Consider the following 26,156-nt stretch of genomic DNA (forward strand, 5'->3'; position numbering starts at 1 on the left):
TGTGTCGTCTGCGATCATTCAGCAAGCTCCAAAAATTTTCCCCTGTAATTGCTCACGGTCAGTTCGTGAATATCCGGACCGCGAATGTGAATTTGCGAATGTGAAGGAGTTGGTTAACTATACTCCTACTTCTGTGTTGCGTTATTGGGTCTCGTACTGCAGGAAGACAAGTAAAGTAGCAACACGGGTTCTAAAATTTCATCCTACCCAACAAAATGTCCTACCGTTGGCCACTGTGCATGCATGCAATGAAATCACGCCCCTGTCTTGTGCTTGAAGAACACCCATCAATCTACCCTACCTTGTGTTGGAATTACTACTGAATCTTGTGTACTCCTGTTTGTGAATTTTCAACATTCTTTTATATGTAATATTTTATTAAATACATTTCCATAGGATGTATAATGTGTCAGTATTACTCACATATTTATGGCAGCACATCCAAAATGAAAGTGTTTTAGTCTATCGAAATTGGCTACCCATGTACAGTCAGGACCATACATATTTGGACAGAGACAAAGTTTTTCAATGTTTAAGTTCTGTACATCACCATAATAATTTTTAAAAGAAACAAGTCAGATGCAGTTGAAGTGCAGACTTTCAGCTTTAATTCAGTGGGTAGAACAAAAACATTGTATAAAAATGTGAGGAACTAAAGTAATATTTCTACACAATCCCCTCCTTTCAGGGGCTCATAAGTAATTGGACAAATTAATATAACTGCAAATGAAATGTTCAGTTTTAATACTTAGTTGAAAACCCTTTGCAGGTAATGACTGCCTGAAGTCTTGAACTCATGCATATGACCAGACCCTGGGTTTCCTCCTTTTTAATGCTCTGCCAGGCCTTTACTGCAGCAGCTTTCAGTTGCTGTTTGTTTGAGGGTCTTTCTGTCTGTAGCTTAGTCTTTAGCGAGTGAAATGCATGCTGAATGGGGTTTAAATCAGGTGATTGACTTGGCCATTCGACAAAATTCCACTTCTCTGCTTTAATAAAATCCTGGGTTGCTTTTGCTGCGTGTTTTGGATCATTGTCCTTCTGTATTATGAAATGCCGCCCAATCAGTTTAGCTGGATTTGAGCAGACATGATGTCTCTGAACACCTCAGCATTCATTCGGCTGCTTCCATCCTGTGTCACATCATCAAGAGACACTAAAGACCCAGTGCCACTGGCAGCCATGCACGCCCAAGCCATCACACTGCCTCCACCATGTTTTACAGATGATGTGATGTTCTTTGGATCATAAGCTGTTCCAGCCCTTCTCCATACTTTTTTCTTTCCATCATTCTGATACAGGTTGATTTTGGTTTCATCTGTCCAAAGAATGCGGTTCCAGAACTGTGCTGGCTTTTTAAGATGTTTTTTTGCAAAGTCTAATCTATCCTTTCTGTTCTTAAGGCTTGTGAGTGGCTTGCATCTTGCATTGAACCTTCTTTGTTTGCTTTCATGCAGTCTTCTCTTTATGGGAGACTTGGATACGCCCACCTCCTGGAGAGTGTTGTTCACTTGATTGGCTGTTACTAAGGGGTTTCTCTTCACCATGGAAATGATTCTGCAATCATCCACCACTGTTGTCGTCCGTGGACGTCCAGGCCTTTTTGCGTTGCTGAGTTTACCAATGCTTTCTTTCTTTCTCAGGATGTACTAAATTGGAATTTGCCACTCCTAACGTTGTGGCAATTTCTCTGCAAATTTTTTCTGTTTTCGCAGAAAATAGGATGACCTGTTTCACCTACATACTGAGTTCCTTTGACCGCATGTCGTATGTTCCAAATGCACACAAGACTTCTCAAATCAACTTCAGGCCTTTTATCTGCTTAATTGATAATGAAAGAACGAAAGAATTGCCAACACCTCTCCATGAAATAGCTTTAAGTGAATTGTCCAAATACTTTTATCCCCTTTAAAAAGAGGGTGGCGCATGTTAACGAGCTGAAACTCCTAAACCCTTCATCCAATTTGAATGTGGATACCCTAAAATGAAATCAGAGAGTCTGCACTTTATGTCCATGCCCATTGTATAACTTAAATTGGAATATATTTCAGTAAACAGGTAAAATAGTAAAACATGTGTCAGTCTTCAATTATTTATGGTCTAACTGTATTTTATAAAGTTCGTTTGTCCTGATAAAGTATTTTGGTCTATCGAGATGTGGTACCTGTAGTTTTAACACTGATAATACATTCTAAGGTATTTCAGATTGTTGTGATGATTACTTACGTTGCATTAGTTCGTAATTAGTTACTTACTTATTATTTTTCGACTATCCGCTTTCAGTTTCAACCCATAAAAATAACGATAGCAGTTTTCGGTAGGGTAGCACGGATCGAATGATTTAAAGGGCTAACGTAGGACAAATCCTACGTTACGAATGATTTAAAGGGCTAACGTAGGACAAATCCTACGTTACGAATGACTTAAAGGGCTAACGTAAATGTAGGACAAATCCACAAATCAGAACAAATCACCAGAACACCGGCGTATCTCTTCATGATATTACCAATTTTCAGAATGTGATATGTTGTGATGTTATTGCGAATGATTAGATTCTTTTCAACGGGTCTTTGGTACGAATGAAGGGAATCAAGTACTGAGAGTCATTCTTTTTATGTTTGTGCCCAAATATCATTGCCTACACTAAATCCATTCCACTCCGCTTTACGTGATCTTTGACAACCAGGTAGGCATATCGCATTAGGTTCCTTAAAGGCAGAATGAGCAGGACGGTTGCCAATAAAAAGTTATTAGATATTAAGCATAGCATGAATTGTACTCCAGGCAAGGGAACTATATACATAACATGCTACATACAGAGGGTAAAGGATATGGTGTCACCTTCAGTGTTTCGAATGCGTATCATTCACATTAGGTTTGGCAATAGGAGTAATTTTAGTGAGGTTATGCTTAATCCACACACGCAAAATGAAATTATATTGTGGGATGTTTAAGTCTGAATCTGAACCAAATATTACCATAATTATTATTGCAAATAAATCTAGGAACCTCCACCCCCCATGAGAAAAAGAAAAATGAACGGTTCTCAGAAAGGAATGGAGCCATAAGATCCGACTCCCTTCTAAAAGGCTTTAGTCCCATCATTGTTACCATGCTCTGCTAACTCAATCAACCTTCTAGTGCACTTGCTGGACGTAAGTGGTCCGTTCTTAAAAGGCTACCGTATGACTACTTGGAATTGCATTAGTTTCTGTGATGTAATAGGCTGATGTGTGCTATTGAGCAATGTTCCTTATTGGCAGTTTATCGAGTTCCTTATTTTCTTAATATTTAAATTTTATATGATGTCAAAATATTGTTTATATTGCCTAGCCCTGCTTTGTGGAATCCAAAACATTTCCATGTTGGGAAGGTGAATGTCTTTTGATGACCATATCTTACTCAGTGTTCTCTTCCTCGCTCATTTTTGTTCAGTTTCTCACACACACACACACACACACACACACACACACACACACACACACACACACACACACACACACACACACACACACACACACACACACACAGAGAGAGTCTCTTAGCGAATCCAACAGCAAGGATGAAAATAACTGTTTGGCTCAGTTAGCACAGACACAGCTCATGCAAAAGAGATAGAAAACTTTACACTGATTTTTAAACATATATTAGATAATCTAGAAAAGGAACAATCATTAAAATTGCAGAGCTCGCCAAGTGTTGTTTCCACAGGGAAAAAAAACTTACTGATGTTTGAAGGGTGTTGTCATAATGAAATTGTCGTTATTTATATTAATATGTGATTTTATTATTTATAAATCTGATTATCTAAATTACAATTTCAATGATACCGACAACCATTAAAATGATCTGTCAAACTCAGTGGGCGGGATCCAAACCAGAGAGGTTTCAACAGAGAGGTTTGGGCCCCCCTAGTCCAGATCAATCCAGTTATTTTACAAATTTAATGGGTCCTCTGTCACTCAGGGGCCCTTGGAATCTACCTAACTCCCCCCCCCACCCCCAACCTTATGGCGACCCTGCCTCAGGTGTGGACTTTTATCAACCTCGTGAATCAAAGTTTTGATATACAGTGACTTTGGCACATATGGAGAGGCGTGCGCATTCCAGGGGTGTAGGGAAAAGAGGGGGAATGCATCCACCACAATATCGGCAGAGCCCCCCTTCCTTCCTGATTATTTAATAAATACATCAGCAACATGAATTACTGCATTACTCAGGCTAGTTCGCTGTCAATTCAGAGCGCAAGGACGAAACCTAACGAAGACCGCAGTCAGTTATCAGACAAAATAACTTCATCATATGGATCGGTTGTTTTTATTTAAGTAATGTTTGCTTATAAAACTGTGCCCTTAACGATGTTAAATGTATTTTAAATGAGCAGAATGAGCCCTGACTCAGTTCCTTCGCAAAACGGCAAAGTTCATTTGGTGTCCTGCATGCCAGGCCGCTTTCTATACCGTTAAACTACTTATATAATATAATATGAATTTTAACATTAAGATGTGATTTGACATTTTCATTCATTTCATTTTTCCTCATTCTAGTATTTTGCTCAGTTTAATGCATTTAAATCACCAGCAGACGTTGATTTCTAAGGAGTGGAGTTTTATTTTGAGACATGGCATTTTGAAAGTGCAGGAGCAGCTCACTATCTTTGTGAACTCAAAGCCGAAGTGTTGAACAGCTCTGAAGCGTTGCACTTGTTTATAAAGAGATAGAGGAACCACCGGAAGTACCCAGAGTGTGGGATGATACCGTTTTCAAAGTCACAGCCGAGCAGCAGCTCATGTTGTTGTTATTGTGGTAACAATACATGCTATATGTTTTTTTGCCTTGGCAATTTTTGCATGACACATTAGTTTTGCATCTTTTCTGACTTGATTGTGAAACCGCAAGGAAGGGTTCATTTGGAAGGCTTCATGTCACAGTGAACGGTCTATAAATGTTGCATAGAAGCCGTTCCCAGCTTTGGTATGCCAAGATCTTTATATTTTTAGTCTTTTAATCACACACTGAAGAAATTCAGACTCGTGTTTCTTTATTTAATGCCTCGTCTGGTTAAACTCAAATGGAGTTAAAAAGGAGATGAAAGGAAGTGGGTTAAACTAGCCAGTGAACGGCAACAATATGCAGTGTTGGGGAAGCTACTTTTAAATGGTAGCTTTTCAAGCTACGAGCTGCTAACACAGCTAAGCTACTGTTTTAATATGGTAGGTAGCTTCACTACAAGCTTCAGAGAAAGAGTAGCTAACTACACGGAAGCTATTTCATCGGGTAATATTTAATATTTGTGCTGTAGGATATTCTTAAAGCAGATTAATAAAAAAAATGTGAAACATGATGTTAAAAGTAAGTCTTAAGTTTTAAAGTATTTAAGTATATTTAAGTATTTATTTTTCCAATGTAATATCAAATCACAATAAGGTTTCAAAAAGTTTCTTTCTTTGGTGTAAACGAAGAGTACTTCACAATTACAGTGTGAAAATTAGAATGGTTACAACAAAGAAAGAGGTAGATTTTGATAATCTATCCAAGAACCAATGTGCTCCTATGCATTTTAAAGTCTCTAAAATAGTGTTTGCCATGAAGTATTTTTCAACCCTTTAACATCCATCCCCAGAGTAATCAAGCAAAAAACACCAACTAGAAACAACTCGTAGCTGAAAATACCCATCTTTGTGAAGAGACAAAAATAACACTGGTCGTTACTGAAGTATTAATCAAAAGGACATTACGAAACGTAAGTCGATTTGGTCGTATTTTATATGCAAAAATTGTATCACCATTTTCTTAGTTCATTATTGTTAAACAAATGGGTACGAATGTATACTGTACTGTGTGGGCTGCGAACAGTAGTCTGAGCATGAGGTGAATGAATGATCGTCTCGCAGGGATTCTCGCACTGCCGGCAGTCGGGACAGACCTGTCATACACTCGTGCTAGGCAATACTCGTGCTGCCAGCCGCAACATTGTCGTGGGGAATGGTTGCTAAGTCGATAAATCATAAGTCACATGCTGTATGTCGTAAGTCAACAATAACGTATAGTATTTTTAAAGATGTTGGGTTTTGCGATGTTACATCACCATTTGTAAGAAAAATAGTTACTGGAAAAGCTACTGTCACGGTCGCCCGGGAACGCTGGGGAGCGGGTGATCGCTCTGGCCGGCAGACGTGCAGAAAGCAGGCAGACAGGCCAAAAACGGGGATTATTACGGGTAATGGAACAAGGAAACATCTGACGCCAACGAACATCAATGACAGACCATGAACTCAGGCAAGACATGGACTGAAATAGACAGGTCTGATCAGAATAACTCGACACAGCTGGGTAAGATCAGGGAAGCACACGTGGGTAATCAGGGGGCGTGGCACACACGAGGAGCGGATGAGCCGGGCATGACAGCTACAGCGTTTGAAAAGTAGCTGTGCTAATAATAAGCCGCTGAAAAAAGTACTTAAGTACTTTATTAGTTTCGCAAATTGTAATTACCCAATCCCCAACATTGGCAAGATGTCATGTAGTATTGGTAGTTTTCATATGACTATTCATATGACTAAGTGTCATACATAACCTATATTTATTAGTGCCCACTTTTACATGATAACCAGAATTCCTTCAGTTCAAAATTCCTGAAATTCTATTACAACTTTGGAAAATGTATTGTTTACCAGCAAAAGTGTGCTCACTTTACACATTTGTGAAGCACTGTACTGTATTTCATGGCGAGTAGCTTGCATTGACCAGTGCAGACCTGTGACTTTGTTCCTGTAAAAGGTCACTGTTCACATACTGAAGTCTGAAGAATGCTCTCATAGCCCTAAATCCCAGTTGCTTCAGGGATTCAAGGACCTTGCTTTCTAAAAAACCTGTGTTTGCATGTCTGCATAGACTTTAGCCTCATTTATCAATTTTTACATAAATTTCATCGCATGAAAAGAAAAAAAAAATATGTATGCACATTTTTTTGGATATGTCAAATCTAGCATATACACATTTCCCCTTGGAAAAGTGTATTATCTTGTAAATGTGACTTTGTGCATGAGCCTGACATCCTAATCAGCTGCCACCCAAAAATAACCATAAATGGTCAATGCAAATGAGCTACTTACTCAAATAATATGCAAATCAGGTCTTTCTAGTTGCAAAACCTGATAATAGGAACTGAAAATAAAAACAAAGAAGAGGAATTTTGAACTGTGCAAGGTATTGGCACAACTAATTGTTATTTTTGAGGGCCTAAACACATTTATTACAAACAAGAAAATGGAAAGGCGTACATTTTCTAATGAATTTTTTATTGGACATATATATTAAACAGCTGTTTCTACACTTTTGCACTATTTTGCACTTTCAGATTAGATAGAAAACAGCATTTCATTGCCAGAGTACTTGTACTTTGTGCAATGATGATAGAGCTGAAAATGTGTTGATTGTCAATACATTGCCATTGTGGTACGCTTAAATACCATCAACTGTACACAACAGCACAAAAAATAGTGGTCAGATCTGAAGACAGAAATGACGCACATGGCCAGTGTGACTGAAACTATTGGGGACAACCCACATATTTGCCCTCAAACTTCTGTAATAGAGGAAGCTCTATTGTGCAGTGTTGTGCCGGAGCAGTGGGGAGATACTGATCTGGTATGTGAAACTACAAATGAACGAATCAAGTTAACCTCAGCCATCGAGCTACTATAGATATCAATGTCATGTCGGCGTTACAGATGACCTGCACATCGATAGAACGAAATTACTTTAGATTCACAAAAGTACCTTAGTTAGCGCTCATTTTATTGTCTGCAACTAATGCTGTATCCAGGTCAGCATGCAAAAATGTGTTTAAACCATGTTGTCACTACAGATAAATTGCACATTGCTGGAGTAAATGTTGATGTTCACAAGAGCATCCTCATTCTCCGATGGTGCTTTCATTGCAATGTGCGTGCAGTCAATAGCAACAACATTAAAGGAAATCTGGACATTGCTGCAAATTGCATTGCAATGTTTTCCTGTACATCCACATTAGGGAAGCTTAATATACTGTCATGATAATCAGTTAATACCAGCCACAATTAAAGAAGAATGGAACTGGGTGTGGGCTGGGATATCCCCGATTCGTCAGCCAGTTCTTGTTGATACATTCTTGTCATCAAAAATTCAAGTGTTGTCAGTACTTAAAGATGGACAGGAACAGCACGATTTCATAATGTTGGTTGTGCAAGAGCTGTGGTCAGTTTTTCCACAAAATTCCATCAGAATTGCTCACAAATCACCAATCATTATTAGATAAATAATTATTGCGTTCTCTAAATACCCCTCGTATTTGGTCGCATACAATATCCTCTATCACAGCTAATGGTAAATGCAACTTAGATGCACATTTCTCACTGAACTCTAGATGTCACTTTTTTTTCTAATTCCTATAGAATGTTTTTTATTGGTCCAATCGTAAATGTGAGGACAAATCCCAAGATCTATGTATAAATGTGCACATGAACATTTTAAAACGAATTTGAGGAAGCACTTCTTTACACAGCATGTCGTCAGAGTATGGAATAGTCTTCCTGCTAGTGTAGCACAAGCTAAAACCTTGGGTTCCTTTAAATCAGAGCTAGATAAGATTTTAACTCTGAGCTATCAAGGGTAGTTATTAATGTGTCTGGGGCACAGCGCTCACAATATCGCTACTGCAAACAGATTGCCAAAAAATAATAATGCAATTAATCATTTTGGGAGGAAGTTTTATTTAAAAAACTAAATTAAGAATGATATTTTTACAAAACCCCACAGAAATATGTATTAGATTATGCAGCATTATGTGTTTACACCTTGAATTTTGGCATATTGTGACATAATATCATGTAACCTGGGGACGGCATGGTGGTGCAGTGGTTAGCACTGTTGCCTCACACTTCTGAGACCCAGGTTCGAGTCTCCGCCTAGGTCACATGTGTGTGGAGTTTGCATGTTCTCCCCATGTCGTTGTGGGGTTTTTTCCGGGTACTCCAGTTTCCCCCCACAGTCCAAAAACATGCTGAGGCTAATTGGAGTTACTAAAAATTGCCCGTAGGTGTGCATGTGCGAGTGAATGGTGTGTGAGTGTGCCCTGCAGTGGGCTTGTCCCCCATCCTGGGTTGTTCCCTGCCTTGTGCCCATTGCTTCCGGGATAGGGACCCAGTAGGATAAGCGGTTTGGAAAATGGATGGATGGATGGATCATGTAACCTCTTCATATAAAATGAATTTTGTTTGTAACTACTCTTCTGTTGTGTTAAAATTTAAAAAAAAATTACTGTAAAAAATGTACTGATTTGCAACATGCTGTGGTCCTATGTAGACATTGTAATACTTCTTTCTGAGCATTGATGGGGACATTGTTCTCTTTTAAAATACCTCATTCAGTCATTTAGTAAATATTAATGGCTGTTATTTTGTTCTCATTCTAGTGTAATTGTGTTAAAGATAATATCAATCATACTACCTTACAGTATACTGTACTAACATCTGCTGCAGATGTATAGCTGCCCCAACAAAGGTTAAATATATTTTAGGTTGCAGTAATTGCTTAAGTGCCTTATGATGTTTTTGCAATTTGTTCTTCCTGTTTGATCTGAAGTTGCAGTGTCATTATGGTTCTTATGCAATAGGATTCTCTATGGCAGCTGACTGATCTGCGTGCATGTCAGTAAAACCACTGGTACAAGAAGGCATTTTTCAGTCCTGATGACTTCTTGTATTTTCCCTGTTCCAGGACCATGTCTTGATCCTTTGACCCCTTCTCTGTACGCATCCTCTTTCTTGGCCTCCTCCAGATATAACTTTTTGTATTCTGCCAACTTCGCCAGACTGTATGGTAAGTGTCAATTTTCCCCGAGGAAACACAAAAAAACATTTTTGGATCAGTTGCAAATACTGATATGATTACAATATGAGGGCAACATGATATGCATGAATCTTTTAAAAATGCACAGAGAAATGCAGTGAAGATGCGTAATGGTTCACCTTTGACCATAATGGTTCTATTCTGATACCATCCAGCCAGTTAGCCAGTGTGGATGTTGGTGCCAGCCTCTAATGGTATGTGCCATGAGCCGAACTGTGGTGGATGCTGTCGGTTATGAAAGTCAGTGCCGTGTGCATCAGCGTTGCGTGTTTGTGCAGTGGCATGTGGTCTTGGGATGTGCGTTTGTGTAAGTGCTGTAAACTGTATAATGGTTGTGGGTGTTGGTGGGGGGTTAGGGTTAGGGTTGGAGGGGGGGCACGGAGGCACGGGAGATGGGGGTGCAGGTAAATACCCTTTCGGGGTACACAAAGATGAAGGTGAGGAAGGGCTGTGGTGGCCAGTTCATGGAGAAGCAGCTCTTCCCTCAAAGAGGTGTAGGTGAGATCAGTCAGGTGGTGTCTGTCCTTTCAGGCCAGTCATCCTCCATCCAGACTGTTCAAAGGGGCAAAGTTGGCATTTCTTGACCTCTCCCCAGCACGGGCTTTGAGCTGTGTCCTGCCCCCCTCGTCAGAGCAATAAGCGGCTGCCAGCAGCACCTAGTTTGCATTCCTCGCAAGCGGTTTCTGCACCAACAGTGAGGAAGCTGTTACTACTAGCCACCAGCGTGGCAGTAATCGCCCCCTGCTAGTTGGCAGCGGACTCCCAGTTACAGTGTGTACGTGTGTCTATGGATACATCTGGCTGCGTGTGATGAATCTGTGTGTCCTCTGCAGGGAGCAGTGGGTGGTCACCAGACCCAGGGGACCGGCAGCCCTGGCTCCAGATTAACCTGCACAGGAAGTACCGCATAGTGGCCATCTCCACACAGGGAACCTTCAACTCCTATGATTGGGTGACCAAATATACTTTGCTGTATGGAGACCGGCCAGACTCTTGGACCCCTTACATCCAACGGGGGGGCAACTCGGTATGCAAAATGAGGGAGAAAAGCGGCATATAGTCCTTGATGTGTATTCCAAGAGCAGTTTATAAGCTGAACAGGCTATACTTCTTTAAACTAGATAGAGCTGATAAATACAATTATTTTGTTTGTAACTAGACACATAGAAACATTAATATTTTAAAATATTTTTAAAATATACAGTAGAAATATTGAAATCTATATAATAAAGATACTTTATCTTTTTGTATTATTGTCCTATAAATGCGATTGTATCATAAACTATATTATACACCTTCTATGTTTATACTTGGCTATTCATCTTTCAGACTCTGTCAGGAAATTGGAACTACTACCAGGTGAAGAGGCATAACTTCCACTATGCCTTCACAGCCAAACACCTTCGCTTCTTACCTTTGGGATGGAACACAAAATGGGGCGGGAAGATTGGGGTCCGGCTGGAGATATATGGCTGCCCCTATGGTGAGCCTCTATTGCCATTATAGCAAGATACAAAATCAAAAGGAAACTGCATCACACTGCGGAGGGATAGACCTGAGCCGTGCTGCACCTAGTATGGCTGTGGTGTTGTCTGAGGCTTATGATAAAGTCAACAGTAGACTGAGATTTAAACCTCTGTAACAAAGTAACCTTCAGTTCATATTTCTTTCTTTTCCTGACATAAATCATAAGCGTGCAGAAGTCTACTTCCCAAGAGAATACGGGAAAAAAGAAGTTATTCTGGTCATAGTCTCCAAAAAAAAATGCCAATCCAAAGATAAATGACCCTCCTGGGAAAGCTATGGGGAGCTTTAAAGCAAATGGAAGCCAATATGTATGTCAATAAATAAAAACCAGAAGAAGCTTGAATTTATGTTACGATTTCTTGCTGAAAATGCTCTTCATTCACTTAACCACTGTCTATAAATAGGTTGCATCAGAATTTATTTGTATGCTAAGATCCCACTGACATGAAATGGATGTTTGCTTTTGTTAGTTTGGACACTATGCATTTCAGGGCTTCAGTATGTTACATGTATGTGCCGGTGACGTCACAGATGGTTTCATTGAGGAACCCTGCTGTCCTTCTCTCCTGTCTCCCTAAGACTCCTATGTCATGTCATATGATGGAAATGACATGGTGGCCTATCAGTTCCCACGGCAGAGATACCGTACGCTGAAGGACCACATTGCCCTGAACTTCAAGACGCTGGAGCGGGATGGTGTACTGCTGCACAGTGAAGGCCTGCAAGGGGACGTCCTCATTCTGGAGCTGAAGAATGCTCGCCTCTACCTGCACATTAGCCTAGGTGGGCGCAGTCCTAGGGCCCCTGTTTTCACAGTTTCTGACAAAGGACCATGGGAAATGTGATGGACCAAAGCAGAAGTTTGTTTCGGTTCACAGACTCTTGGGAGATGATTGCTGTTGAGTTTTTATTTACCTATAATGATTCCTTCCCCCAGGGAGCAGCACTGTCCATGACGTAGAGGGTCTCACCACCCTTACAGTGGGCAACCTGCTGGACGACCAACACTGGCACTATGTCACCATCAAGCGCTACGGCCGGCAGGTCAACCTGACAGTGGACAGCCATACCGAGAGCGCCATCTGTAATGGCGACTTCACTCACCTGGACCTGGACACTCAGGTGGGTGGAAACATGTGTGGCTGTGGGTTAGGGTGAGACACTGCAGGTAAAGAGAGTAGAAAACCTACATTGCAACTTTGTTCCAGGAATTTGAAGGTTATATGACTCTGGAATTCTTTTGCAACTTCTTGGCGGTAGTGTAATCCTAAGGGTAGTGGAATGCTGTCTTGTTATGGCAGGGGTCTCTAACTCCGGTCCTGGAGAGCTACTATCCAGTAGGTTTTCTATCCTAACTGGCTTTTGATGAGCCATAACTGTTCATTTACCTGACCGGAGTTAGAAACCCCTATGTTATGGGTTAAGAGAAATATTAATATTGGGTTTGTCTTTAAAATAATTACCAGCCTATTCAACATATATTATGACTGATGTGAGTATAATAATATCTCACATTGTTTATCACGTGTCGTTTTGTTTCATAACGTAAGTGCGGCCATTTTGCTGTGGGTGCCGTCCTTCCCCCAGGTTGTTGTAGGAGGAGTGATTCAGTCAAACATGCCTCACCATCCCAAGAAAGCCAATTTCCGTGGATGCCTGGAAAATGTCTTTTACAACGGGATCAACATCATCGACCTGGCACAGTATGGAGACTCTCAGATCCGTTTCCATCCTGGACAGGTATGGCAAGGATCGCTCAGCAGTAATCTAGCTCGCTGCATCACTATGATATACAGTGTCTCTATTTTATTACAGGATACAGTACTTGCCGGCCTCATGTAAAATTTAGTGCTTATGTCTGCAGGAAGTATTTCTACAGTCAGTTGCCCTTTACCCTGGTCCTTGGGGACATATGCTGTCTTCAACTTTAATTTTCTAGTATCTAAAAGCTGCACATTCCTTGTGAGGAACGTGAGAGTATCATTAGGGCTAATAAAGATTTAACTGAATCACCGTAAGTTGCTTTTGTACATTTTTGCACATGAATGAGCCAAGTGTTTTAATGGAACTCACTGGCCATACAGCCATTGGAGTTGATCTGTGATACTGATGTTCCTTAAGTAATCAAATGACGTAAGCAGTTTTAGAAGCGTTTTGTTGAATTGTCTGCATACTTATTTCATATTCTATTATGAATGCCAGCAATATAATAATTGTATAGGTATAGCAGGCAGGTATTAAGGCAATGCAATATTCATTGTTCATTATCTATGAGGCAGGTTTGGTGCAGCAGTTGTTTAACATGAAATGTTGCTTTTCTTGTGTCCCAGAAAACAAGGCGATACTCTTGCTATGATATAATGCTAAAGCCCATGACCTTCGCTGGGCCAAACAACTTCCTGCAATTGCCGGGGGTGTCAAGGAGGCCAAGGATGACTGTCAGATTCAAGTTTCGCTCTTGGGACTACACCGGGCTGCTGATGTTCACCCGCTTTGCTGATGACCTCGGCTCCCTGGAGCTGGGTCTGAGCGAGGGCCAGGTCAACGTCTCCCTTTTGCAGCCTGGCAAGAAGAAGCTGCAGTTTGGTGCAGGTGAGCTACAGATTGGGTTATACCAAGTTCTTTTTTTTTTTCGATTTTGTATTCATCCATCTGGGAAGATCGTGATAGAATAGAAGACACCCAGTTCATAGTCATAGTTCATAGCACACATGCAGAATCAGACCGTTTAGGATCCTCAGTCCACCTAAGCACCAGTAGCCTGGAGGACCCATTCAGAGTGGCCGCAGTTGGTCCCAAAGGTAACTGTCCGGTCCTTACTTGTATGTCACGAAATATGTAAATGAAATGCCAATAGTGAAACCCACTATACCACCTAGTACTGAGTGTGTTGGGTTTCATTTTCATTTTTCTACTTAGGTCACTCTCTTTCTTAGTGCTACATTCATATCAGTGTAGGAAACACTCATTAAATTCAAGAATAATTGGTTTCTTCATAGTAAACACCATGAAACATGATGAGTGAGCTTGCATAAAATGCCATAATCCCCTAGCAGGGTGTAGTAGATATGAGCAATTAATTTACTTAGTTGTATGAAAGAAAGAAGTGCAACATGCACCTACTCCAGACGTCATTCTCTCACAGCTTATCAGCAAAACAAGGGTCTTTACGACCATTTTTAGATGGCCTTGTTAATATGTACAATTATGGGTAATAATCCTGTAATAGTTCTGCTGATGAATGAGAATATTCCTTAGCCTCCTCATTTTTAGTGTTTGCATGAATCGTTTTGTGTTGGAAATATTCCAGTTTCGTTTTGCACGATTGTTACAGATTCTACCACCGCTGTTCTGCAAAAAGGATCCAAACAAGGTCTCTGGTTTGCTCACAAAAAATTATGAATGAGCCTGAAACTGACCACAGCACATTCTTACCTGCAGGCTATCGGCTGAATGATGGATTCTGGCACACCGTGGAAATTGTGGCCCGAGACAACTTTGTGACCGTGACCATCGATGACGATGAGGGATCTCCGCTGAAGATCACCAACGTCTTTACAGTCCGCACCGGATACCATTATTACTTTGGAGGTGAGTCATCACGCAAACTGCAACTACTGGACACGGTCAAGCTACCCTTAGTAGCCATAGCTCTGCATACAGACACAAAACTATTTACAAAAAAATATAGTTTCATACTGTTATGAGTAGTTGCCATGCAGAAATTTATTTAGCTGTCATCTGTTTTAGCATAGAGTATAATATACCTTCGCTGAGGTGTCACAATGGATCTCCTTTGCTGTTTGTGCACTGTAAGGCACAACTGCCTGTTAATTACTGTCCTCTGGATTGTCCCAGGATGTCCTCAGACCAACAACACAGACAGGTGTGAGACCAATCTAAACAAGTTTCATGGCTGCATGCAGCAGATCTTCATCGACGACGAGCCCGTGGACATCGACATGGTACTGCTGTGGCGCTGGGGGCGCTATACTGAGCTGCTGCTGGGCACCTGCGGCATCACTGACAGGTGGGGGGCAGGGCTGGCGGGCGCCGTTCGGGCCGGCTGGCTGGAACGTGGGTCGAGGGCTCCTCATCACGACTGGAGTCTGACCTTGAGACTAGGATTCGACACTGAATCATAGGTTTCAAGGTTTTGTGCTATTGAATGATGGGTGATTATTATGACTGTTCCTCTCTGTAATCAAGTAATGCAGGAATGATGCAGACAGTGGAAAAAGCCAGACAGAAGTTGCGCAATGCTGTAACACACCACTGCGTTTCCTCTGCGCCGCTTGTGCACTCGCCCTCCTCTCCATTAGCGTGCAGAGGCTTGCTCTCTGCACAGTTCGGCACTTTCTAAGTGCTAGCTTCTCTCTGCAAACTGTCAGAAACTGAAATGGGATGTGAGGTTTCCAAACGAGGCCTTTTAACACATACTAACTGATGCTCTGAGCAACAATCGTGCAGAGCGAACACCATCACTCAGACACTCCCATCTTAGATATTACATGTGCATCCTGAGGCCCGGCAGATAATGGTTTGTTCTGCTGGAGAATATGGTCCATTATCCTTGCCTGCCGCTCTTTCCCATTTCCTCTTTGACCTTCCCCGGTGTTTTTTCTTCACTTTACTGTTCCCCCGTAGGTGCACGCCAAACCCATGTGAACACGATGGCAGATGTATCCAGTCCTGGGATGACTTCATATGTCGTTGTGAGAACACTGGTTACCAGGGAGAGGTGTGCCACATGTGTAAGTCTCAGTTGCTGTGTCTTTGATCCTCACTTTAATATAAGCTCAGTGTTAAAATCTCTGTCTTTGAGCAGTATATGAGTCATGGCTGCTTGCTGTAAGGAGCTATAAAAGACCTTTTTAATTGTCATGTCATGACAGCTGTGTACAAGGAGTCTTGTGAGGCTTATCGGCTCAATGGCAAGTTCTATTCGGGCAACTACACCATCGATCCTGACCTTAGTGGCCCTTTGAAACCGTTTTCAGTCTACTGCAACATGGGAGGTAGGAAGCTGAGATAAATATATATTTAACCGTGAATGTGTTGCATCTAAGATACCATGTATATGCATTATAAGATGTGTGAATTATTTAAAATCAAATATTAAGTGGAGATAATGATATAATCCAGAGAGGGCATTGATGAAAAATCACTGCAGTCATATAATCATGCTTTCAGACCTTTTAGAAGCCATAAGCACTGGGATAACCCGGCTTTTCTGCCCACCTCCAGCCTACAAAGGTTGGACAGTGGTCAGGCATAACCGGGTAGACAAGACCAAGGTGACCGGAACCACGATAAATCAGCCTTACATTGGTGACTTGGAGTACATGAACGCATCCTGGGCTGAAGTCACGGCCCTCGCCAACACATCCACACACTGCGAGCAGTGGATTGAATTCTCCTGCTACAAGTCTCGGCTGCTCAATACGCCTTGTGAGTCAACTGTATTTACTGTCAGAGAACGTTGGTTTTAATTTATGGGAATAGTTTCTTGTTTAATAGCACGTAATGTTTCTAGAATGAATAGGCAGTAAGCTCCTCAGATGCTATGCATTTCTCATACCCTTTGGGAAGCATCGTAGAGTTTTAATTTGGAGTTTTTAATCTGCGCTTTTAAGTAGAGTAGGCCAGAATAAGCATTTACTATTTTCAAATAATACTCTGGTGAGGGTGGTTCAGTGGGTAGTCCTGTTGCTTCCCCCATACAGTATTTGGGGTTTGAAGCCCACCACTGCTGTGACTGTGTACATATTCTTCCCATGATGTGTGTATTTCCTCCATGTATCCTGTGATTCTCCTGGAGTACAAAAACTTGCAGTTAGGCTATTTGATGTTTCAAAATAGTCAAGTGTATAAGTGTTCATATGAATATGCCCTGAGATGGCCCAGCATCCTGTCCAGAGTGTATAATTTATTGATACTAACCACAGCACAAATTTGAGACCTAATCCCATCTCGTCTCCACAGATGGGCAGCCGTTCAGTTACTGGATTGGCCGGAATAATGAGAGTCATGTATATTGGGGTGGATCCTTCCTTGACAGCCACAAATGTGGCTGTTCCATCAACCAGACATGCGCAGACCCCCGGTTCTACTGCAACTGTGACGCAGACTATCGACAATGGTGAGAAGGGGGTGTGTCAGGGTTTAAAAATAGCCACACTTGTGTATTTTTAAGATTTCAAGAATGGAATGAATGAAACTATAGATAGCTAGCACTTTTACAACAGTAATTGGCCATACAAAAACTATTCCATTTTAAAGGTTCTTCAGAGAACAGCTATTTTCTTTAATTCATTATTGACAGTTAATTATCTGTAATTTTTCTAAATTTTACATATATTTGATTGTTAATCACACATTTTTTTGTAAACCAGTCCATTTTTCCCAATGGAAATGACTATAATGTATCACAGGTGTTGCAAAATGAACTGTTAAAATATAATCAGCTATTAATGGCAGTATGGCACAATGGGCAGCAACATGAAATGCAGTCTAGCCTGCATGTGTTTGTAATTATTACATTGTGGGGACCAGATTTCCCCATAACTGTAAACTGCAGATAGTACTATTGCAAAGTGGAAGTGTTTAGGAAGAGCAGAACCTCAGCCACAAAGTGGCAGACCACATAATGTAACCGAGAGAGGTTGCTGAGTGCTGGGGTGTGTAGTACATAAAAGTCGCCAACGCTCTGTTGAGTGAATAACTGCAGAGTTCCAACCTTCTCTGGCAATAAGCCCAGCACTGGCAACTTTATGGGATGGGCTTCCCTGGCGGAGCAGCAAGCGTCAGATGGAGGGGTTTTAGTCACGCTACCACTGTACTCTGGAGCAGTGGAAACGTTCTTTGGAGTGACGAATCACACTTCGCTCTCTGGTAGTCTGATGGCACAAGATTTTCAATTCGAGACAAGTCGGTACACGCATTGACATGTATGTAAGGGTTTTATTGCTTTCTAAATAGTCTGTCGAGTTTGCAAACTACTCCAACGCTATTGATGTAGCTAGTTTTAGGTCTATAATGCAAGAATATAGATTTGTCGTAAGATTTCTTGCATGAGCGTGAGAGTCAAAAAGTGTGAGTGTCACGCCCGATGTGTGAGTGTTGGTAACCTTGTAGAAAAGCCTGGGTTTGGCAGATGCCAGGAGAACGTTACCTGCCTGACTGCATTGTCCCAACTGTCGAATTTGGTAGAGGAGGGATAATGTTATGTGGTTGTTTTCAGGGGTTGGGCTCGGCCCCTTAGTTCCAGTGAAGGGAACTCTTAATATTTCAGAATAGCAAGACATTTTGGATAATTTTATGCTTCCAACTTTGTGGGATCCATTTGGCGGAGGCCCTTTTCTGTTCCAGCATGACTGTGCCCCAGTGCACAAACCAAGATCCATAAAGACATGGTTGGGTGAGTTTGGTATAGAAGAACTTGACTGGCCCACACATAACCCTGACCTCAACCCCATCAAACACCTTTGAAATGACCAAGAACAGAGAATACAAGCCAGGCCTTCATGTCCATCATCAGTGCCTGACCTCACAAATGCTGTTCTGGATAAATGGACAATAATTCTCAAAGACGCACTCCAAAATCTTGTTGAAATCCTTCCTAGAAGTTGTGGCAGCTCTTATTGATGCCTGTGGATTTAGAATTGGATGTTATAAAATTCCTGTAGGTGTAATGGTCAAGTGTCCCAATCCTTTTGTCCATATAATGTATATTGATGCATAAAGAAAATATTATGCAATTCAGACACAGGCTTGTTGGGTAATTTGGTTCCTGAAGATTTTTATTAAATGAAAGTGTTTGCACTCAATCGTCATACCTAGGATGTTGCCATGCTTTCTACCTCATACCTCCCAGCTGGGACAATAGATGTATAATGTGTCATTAAGTAAAAATTTACATGCATTTTAAAACACTGACGTAAATGTGTATCTGTTTGTGGACACAGGTATTCAGACAAAGGCTGGCTGAACTTCAGAGACCATCTGCCGGTCCTCAGAGTTGTAGTTGGGGACACAAACCGAACTGGTTCAGAGGCCCAGTTTTACGTGGGAAATCTGCGCTGTCATGGTGATCGTGAGTAGACATGTTTTCATGCATAGTTAGTTCAAAGAATTTTCTTCTCAGCTACTAACAAATCACAGAATATGGTAAAGGACTGCAAATAAAGATCTAATGAGGGAAGCCTAGGATCCAGCGAAATGCTGTCACTGTATATAGAAGCCTACAGAAAATTGTGGGTCGCATGAGTGTCATGTCATATCTGATCACAGGAAACACCTGGAACACTGTGTCCTTCACCAAGCCAACCTACTTGAAGTTTCCCACTTTCAAACCGGGTACGAGTGCTGACATCTCCTTCCATTTTAAAACCACTGCTAACTACGGCGTCTTCCTGGAGAACTCGGATGACCGCCACCGTAACTTCATCCGAGTGGAACTCAACAGTAAGCTGTGCATAGATGAAGGACGGCTCAGCCTGTCTGACACAATATAATTGAAATATAAGGATCTGTGAAATGATCAGCCTGCCTATGGCAGCTCTGGGCAGCATTTGCTCATTCAAGTTGGAAAATAACCTGTGTTCTGCTGGTCTCCCATCTCCCAGCCACCATGAACGTGCTCTTTGTCTTCATGGTGGGTGATGGCATCATCAACGTGACCCATCGCTCCCCGCTGCCGCTCAACGATGATGAGTGGCACTTTGTCCAGGCAGAGATCAACGTGAAGGGGGCCAGGCTCAAGGTGGACTATATGCCTTGGGCAGTGCGGCGCTTTCCTGGGCAGACTTCCGTTAGGATGAAGTTCACCCAGCCCCTCCTTGTAGGTGCGTAGTTTTGCAGCTGTTGATTAAATTAGTCAGATTAATAACAGGTCAATCCTTCTCTCTTCCTACATGTGATAGCTTACATTTAATAAACCCAGCTTCCAAAGTCTGTACCATCAAGTCAGTAGGATGATCACATGACTTTATTGGAAATATTTTTACTTTTGCTTTCAACAATAAATTTTGTCTTCAAAATGAAATTGAAGTTTTGTCCTACATTTGTCCTAAATAAAATGATGGCATCTCCAATACCGATGCAAAATGAGGAAATACTTCTCAGATAGCTGAGCTCATGAGGTCAGCTTTAGCCACTATTTACCTATTGTTCTGTAATTATTGTAAAACATCATGTATTTTAAGTCAAAATGTGATTTCTAATAAAGGTGTCTTTTTCAGATAGGAAAACGTTTCATATTTTAGTAGTTATGCAGGGTTTTCACCCAAACTTGACCCTGGTGTTTCTCTCAGATTCTCTGGTTGTCAAAAACCAAAGAACAGCAAGGTCGAGATTCCCCTCTAGCCCATCACCATTAAATCCCCAGTTCCATTTTCAGTTATCTCAAAAATCACATTACCTTTGAACTGGCATTTGGAGTATACTGTAGGTTTAATCCTGTACTTGAAATAAGCAATTTTACCATGTCTGTTACTTGGGAGAGCTGTGTGAATGTGTGTGCATGTGTGTGTCAATAAATATAGCTTATGCCTGACATTTAAATTGGCATTAAGTGGCTGCGAAAGAATCAGTTGTCGCATGCTTTCTGAAAGCCTTACACTTCCTCTCCTCTTCTATTAGGTGCTGCCAAATCGAGGCTGAGGCCATTTCTGGGCTGTCTGCGAGGATTGCGGATGAATGGGGTGCCTGTCGACCTGGCAGGAAAAATTAATGAGTCAGAAGGGGTCCGGCTGAACTGCACAGGCCAGTGCTTGAATTCCACCATACCTTGTCGGAACGGTGGACGATGCATGGAAGCCTATGCTTCTTATTTCTGTGACTGCAACAACACTGCCTTCGAGGGCTATTATTGCCACAAAGGTACCATGCAAAGGATCAACAGACCAGCAGATGCTCCAATCAAAAGCTGTATGCAAAAGATGAAAGGCCTTATAGTCCAGTCAATGGTTGCATGTATTTGAAAGAGAATAAATTTACATCTTATTTACATCATATACATCTTTCTCTCAAAATGTTACGTTTCCTGATGACATTGTGCTGAAATAATGTCCTGAATGCTTTCCTATGTTTATATGAGCCAAAAATGTAATCAGTACAGACAAGATAAAAATAAATTGTCGCAGATCAGCATAATCTTAATGGTTTAGGCAGTACTGCTGATTGGCTGCCTTTAATTTATGAATTTCTATAGTGATATATTGTAGTGTTTTGTGTCTTTATATAAATCAATGCCACAGAACAGTATTTAGTAGTGTGAGTTTTAACAGAGACTCTTAAAAATCCAATCATTCTTGAGGTAATAATCTTGCTATTTCTTATTTTCCCAAGACATTGGGGCTTATTTTGAGGCAGGGGCATGGATGCGCTACAACATCCGGAATGAGGCGATTTCTGATGAGAGCCAATGGGCTTACTGGCTGGATCCCCATAATTTCAGCTTGGGCTACAACCAGACCAATGACAACATTGAGTTCAGCTTCAGCACCACCCATACTCCTGCTGTGCTGCTCTATATCAGCTCGTTTGTGAGGGACTACATTGCGGTCCTCCTCAAACTCGACGGTACGGTCAGAGATGGGCTCGGCTCGTCAGCAAAGAGGAGGGGCAAAACCAAGTGTCTACCTTCATTTAGTATGCAACTTCGTCTTTTTTTATAAAAAAGATATCTTTTGTGATCTTGGTAGTGAAGTGAATTTAAGGGAGTTAATGTTTGAATTTTGTTTTCCATAATATGAATATTCCTATGACCCTGAGTAAGATAAACAGTTTGAAAATGGATGGATGGATGGTTATTCTGCTTATTTTAGGTGCGAACAATATTTTAAACTTAATACTGTACTAATGCTCCCCAGGTTATGATGGGATTACGTGACGATAAATCTATCGGAAGGCAAAAACATTGGAAGTTGTGAATGCACCTAACCTAACAAACATTGGCCTACATTTAGGCAAAATAATTAACACAAAGCCTATTTTATAATAAAGTGTTGAATATCTTGTGTGATTTATTGAATAATGTACAGAAAGTGGAAAAACAGAATGGAATTGGAATACCCATTGGAATACACAACGTAACCCAGTCAAAATATCGTAACACAGACAATCATAACCCAGGGAGCGTCTGTATTTATATTTTTTATTTTGCTTCTTAATTTTCCTGTTCTTCTAGGTAGCGTAGCGCTGAGGTATCGTCTGGGCCTTATCACTCATAAATTTCAAGTGTCCCCCAGGAACCTGGCTGACGGATACCCCCACTACATCAACATCACCAGGCACAACAAAACCGTACGAATACAGGTGAGCAGAGCAAACCTTCCAGTTGACCTTAAAGAACCTGGAGAAATCCTGAGTTTCGAAATTAGGTGTAATGTTTATAATATGGCCTGAAATAGTTCAGATCCATGATAGCATATCCTGATTGTTTTTGTTACAGGTGGACTACGCAGAGACCATCAAAGAACACTTGGCAGAGATAGATATTAGGTTTGACTCCCCCAAGTCAATGTTTCTTGGCCGAGTCATGGGTAAGCTGGATTCTAGACTTCCCACTGTACCTAACATACATGACACGTATACAGTTAAAGCACGCAGTCAGTAAATCTGTTATTCATATAAATGAAAATCTAAAGAGAAAATTGAGAAAATTTTGACTTGACCCTTGCTTAGTCTTCATGCTGTCTGCTATACCTTGTGTAGCCATCTTGCTTTAGGCACCTGTCATTGTCTAACAAGGTGATTATTGATGCATTTACAGAGAATCGCCAAAAATTCAATTTTTGACAAGTAAAAGGCATGTACAGTATTGCCTAAAGATATTCTCTCATTAAAATTTTAACACTTGTCTAGCTATAAATTATGAGTACCTGTCAGAACTGTTCAAATGGACATGGCTTGATAATAATAGCATCCAGCAGTAGTGCATTACAAAGTTTATTTCCATCACCACATTATTCTCAATAAACCCAGAGACTCTGAGACAGAGTATACATTCCATCTCGTATAGCTCCGTGAAAGAATATGGGGAAGTATGTTGTATAGTGCTTTTGTAGCCTCTCCACAGTATTTGCCAGTAATATTTTTTTCCTTACACAGAGGTGGGGGACATTGACTATGAGATTCAGAGGCACAACGCCCCAGGCCTGATTGGCTGCATATCAGGAGTGCGGTACAACATCTACGCCCCACTCAAGACCTACTTCCGCCCCAATGAAACGCACCCGCCTGTTACAGTGCAAGGTTTTGTTGCGGAGTCCAACTGTGGGGTCTTCCCGCCAGTGCTGGGTCTGGTGCCTTTGTCAGCTGACCCATGGTACACCGGATTAGGTGAGACCTCATTTCCCAGAATGCCATTACACATCCAGTTATCATTACTCACCTCTGCCTTATGATATTTTTAAGATCTGAAATCATACCATAAAGAAAAATAACAGTGCTGCATATGAGAGATTTCTTACAGGTAGACTAAACAGATGCCCTTTGTACACTGCTAATGCAGTTCTGAGGGTAATTAAGGAATGACTTGTGCCTTTATCTGATACCCATTTGTTTGTCATTGCAGTGTTCTACTACATCCATGATGACTTATCAAGTCCACCAATGATAGCTCGTAAGTTATGACATTACAATGTTTTTGTGTGCCCAGAAGAGATGGGGATTGTTATTATTTCCTTTGCACACAAACTGATGACTAACATTATTTTAATGATATTAATTTTATTTACATTAACATTATTTTAATGGTATATGTGTGTGTGTGTGTGTGTGTGTCTATGTACATACATAGTGGTGGGCACAGGAAACTGAAAAGCTAGCTTCAATAACTGCTAGCCAGCTAAATCCAAAGTTTAATTCGATAACACTGAACTGATAAACTACTAAAAAAATTACCAGAAGCTAAGGATAACTGCTAACTTTTATTATATGAATTTAGCTTCGGTTTGGTTTTTGGCTCTGAAAACCTTAAAAACATACTTAGCTCAAATTGTAACGGGCTTAATACCTAAGTTCCATCTATCGGACTAAAATGATTACTAGGGGGTATTTAGGACTTACCAATTGAGAATCATTGGATTCTGTAGAGTCTTCGGAAGAAATAAGTGTGTTTTTTCTACGATATTCCGCTTGCCAGATTTGCGTTTTTGTTGGCAAACCCATATTCTGCAACTGCTCCACACTGACATTTTGCCCTCAGTAAAGCCACTTAGGGACTACAAACATGGTGCCACTTACCAGCAATAGTAGGGAGGGTCTCAGCTCTTTATTGGTATATATCTCTGTCAATCAGAACTCAGAAACTAAACCGGGAGTTTGCTTGGCGAAGCAGGATTTGCTTAGCCGGATAACTTGTCAGGTTTGAGGCAGTCTGGGTTAAATGTACGTGAAAAAAGATAAAGTTAATTTAAATTAAGGTACCTTAAATCGATCGATCTAAGCAAGAAATTGAGCTTCTGTTCTCCGCTTAGTTTAGGATACCCCATTTTACATTGATTTTAGTTCGTTCACTTACATTTACTTGTGACTGCCTTAAATATGACAAGTTATCAACCAATCACGTCTTGTGTTTTCACGTAGTCAGCCAACAGACTTTACTGACTGATTTTCAGTAAGATTTCTTGTGTGAGCGTGAGAGTTTCAAAGTGTTAGTATCACGGCAGATGCGTGAGAGTTAGCAACCACCTGCCAAATAGACTGTTGTATACACTCTCACAACAGACGGGAACAATTATGTATGATTTTAGGGTTTACAGGCGTCATTGACAGTTAAAGTTTATTCACTTTACCGGCAAAAAAAAATGTATACAATTAGTGGAACTAAATTTACAGAAATGAATTTATCCACTAACAGTTTGGCTAACAAAAATGATAATCCACTAACGAAAAAGTTAGTTTCACTGATATATAATACACATTAGTCATCAAACCACACTGGAGTTTCAGAATCATGCTATACAGGCTTTCTTTAAAATAAATAAATAAATAAACTGCCCTTAAATTTATCATGAAACGAAATTGTCTTCATTCAAAGAGGTACGCTCTCGTTATTTCACAACATATGTCACATCACACCCACGTAAAGCGCCTTGGGGAGACTCTGTTGAAAGGTGCTATATAAAAATAAACTGAATTTCATTCACACTGGTTATAATATATCCAGAAGGGTAAATCCAAAGCTACATTATGTCATAAGAATGTTCAACATTTTTCAAAAGACATTGCTATTCCTTGTGTTTCTTGTTACAAAAACGTTTTGCTCTGGTCCATGGCAGCAGACATCTCCAGCATGCGATACTTTTGAAATGTTTAAATTATTATTTATTCACGTAATACGTGGTTGAAGAATAGGTGGGTTATAATTATTAGTAGTAGTACGTCATCTCGTCTCTCTATGTATCTGTACAGTATATAGCAGAGATGACAATAAAGTTTACTTTGACTTGACTTTTAGTATTAGTAGTTTATAATAATAATTATTATATTTCCTTAAAATGGACTTTGACTTCCATGGATGTTATATTATAATTCTTAATTTTGATGCCTTTACATTTGTCTAGCTCAGTAGGTTAGGGACTTGAGCACGTGTCCAGAAGGTGGGGGTTTCTTCTGCTGTGAAATGTAATCAAATGAAGTCTGTTGGCTATAAAAGTAAAGTACTCAGCATTACTTTTCAAAAGAAACATTGCCAACAATAGAATAAAAACAGACCTTAGGAACTGAAAACT

At 40.7% G+C, this 26,156-nt stretch overlaps 1 protein-coding gene across 3 annotated transcripts in view; it reads left to right on the plus strand.

Annotated features, from left to right (window-relative positions):
• Nucleotides 1-26,156, plus strand: part of LOC125742574 (contactin-associated protein 1-like) — a 51,654-nt gene that overhangs the window by 21,423 nt on the left and 4,075 nt on the right. For 2 of the 3 annotated variants that reach the window (XM_049014685.1, XM_049014684.1), the window contains exons 2-23: nt 9,757-9,858; nt 10,722-10,915; nt 11,218-11,371; nt 11,995-12,198; nt 12,353-12,537; nt 13,003-13,155; nt 13,746-14,007; nt 14,857-15,006; nt 15,274-15,445; nt 16,063-16,169; nt 16,311-16,433; nt 16,663-16,866; nt 17,401-17,557; nt 19,383-19,510; nt 19,708-19,881; nt 20,043-20,261; nt 21,058-21,297; nt 21,766-21,999; nt 22,607-22,734; nt 22,871-22,961; nt 23,530-23,760; nt 23,996-24,043. In XM_049014685.1, coding sequence (XP_048870642.1) covers nt 9,757-9,858; nt 10,722-10,915; nt 11,218-11,371; nt 11,995-12,198; nt 12,353-12,537; nt 13,003-13,155; nt 13,746-14,007; nt 14,857-15,006; nt 15,274-15,445; nt 16,063-16,169; nt 16,311-16,433; nt 16,663-16,866; nt 17,401-17,557; nt 19,383-19,510; nt 19,708-19,881; nt 20,043-20,261; nt 21,058-21,297; nt 21,766-21,999; nt 22,607-22,734; nt 22,871-22,961; nt 23,530-23,760; nt 23,996-24,043 — 3,660 coding nt within the window. Of the gene's footprint in view, nt 1-9,756; nt 9,859-10,043; nt 10,083-10,721; nt 10,916-11,217; nt 11,372-11,994; nt 12,199-12,352; nt 12,538-13,002; nt 13,156-13,745; nt 14,008-14,856; nt 15,007-15,273; nt 15,446-16,062; nt 16,170-16,310; nt 16,434-16,662; nt 16,867-17,400; nt 17,558-19,382; nt 19,511-19,707; nt 19,882-20,042; nt 20,262-21,057; nt 21,298-21,765; nt 22,000-22,606; nt 22,735-22,870; nt 22,962-23,529; nt 23,761-23,995; nt 24,044-26,156 lie in introns of all 3 variants that reach the window. The other variant, XM_049014686.1, reaches the window with a different exon arrangement.

The sequence above is a fragment of the Brienomyrus brachyistius genome, chromosome 5 (assembly GCF_023856365.1).
Source record: "Brienomyrus brachyistius isolate T26 chromosome 5, BBRACH_0.4, whole genome shotgun sequence".
Classification (NCBI taxonomy): Eukaryota; Metazoa; Chordata; class Actinopteri; order Osteoglossiformes; family Mormyridae; genus Brienomyrus; species Brienomyrus brachyistius.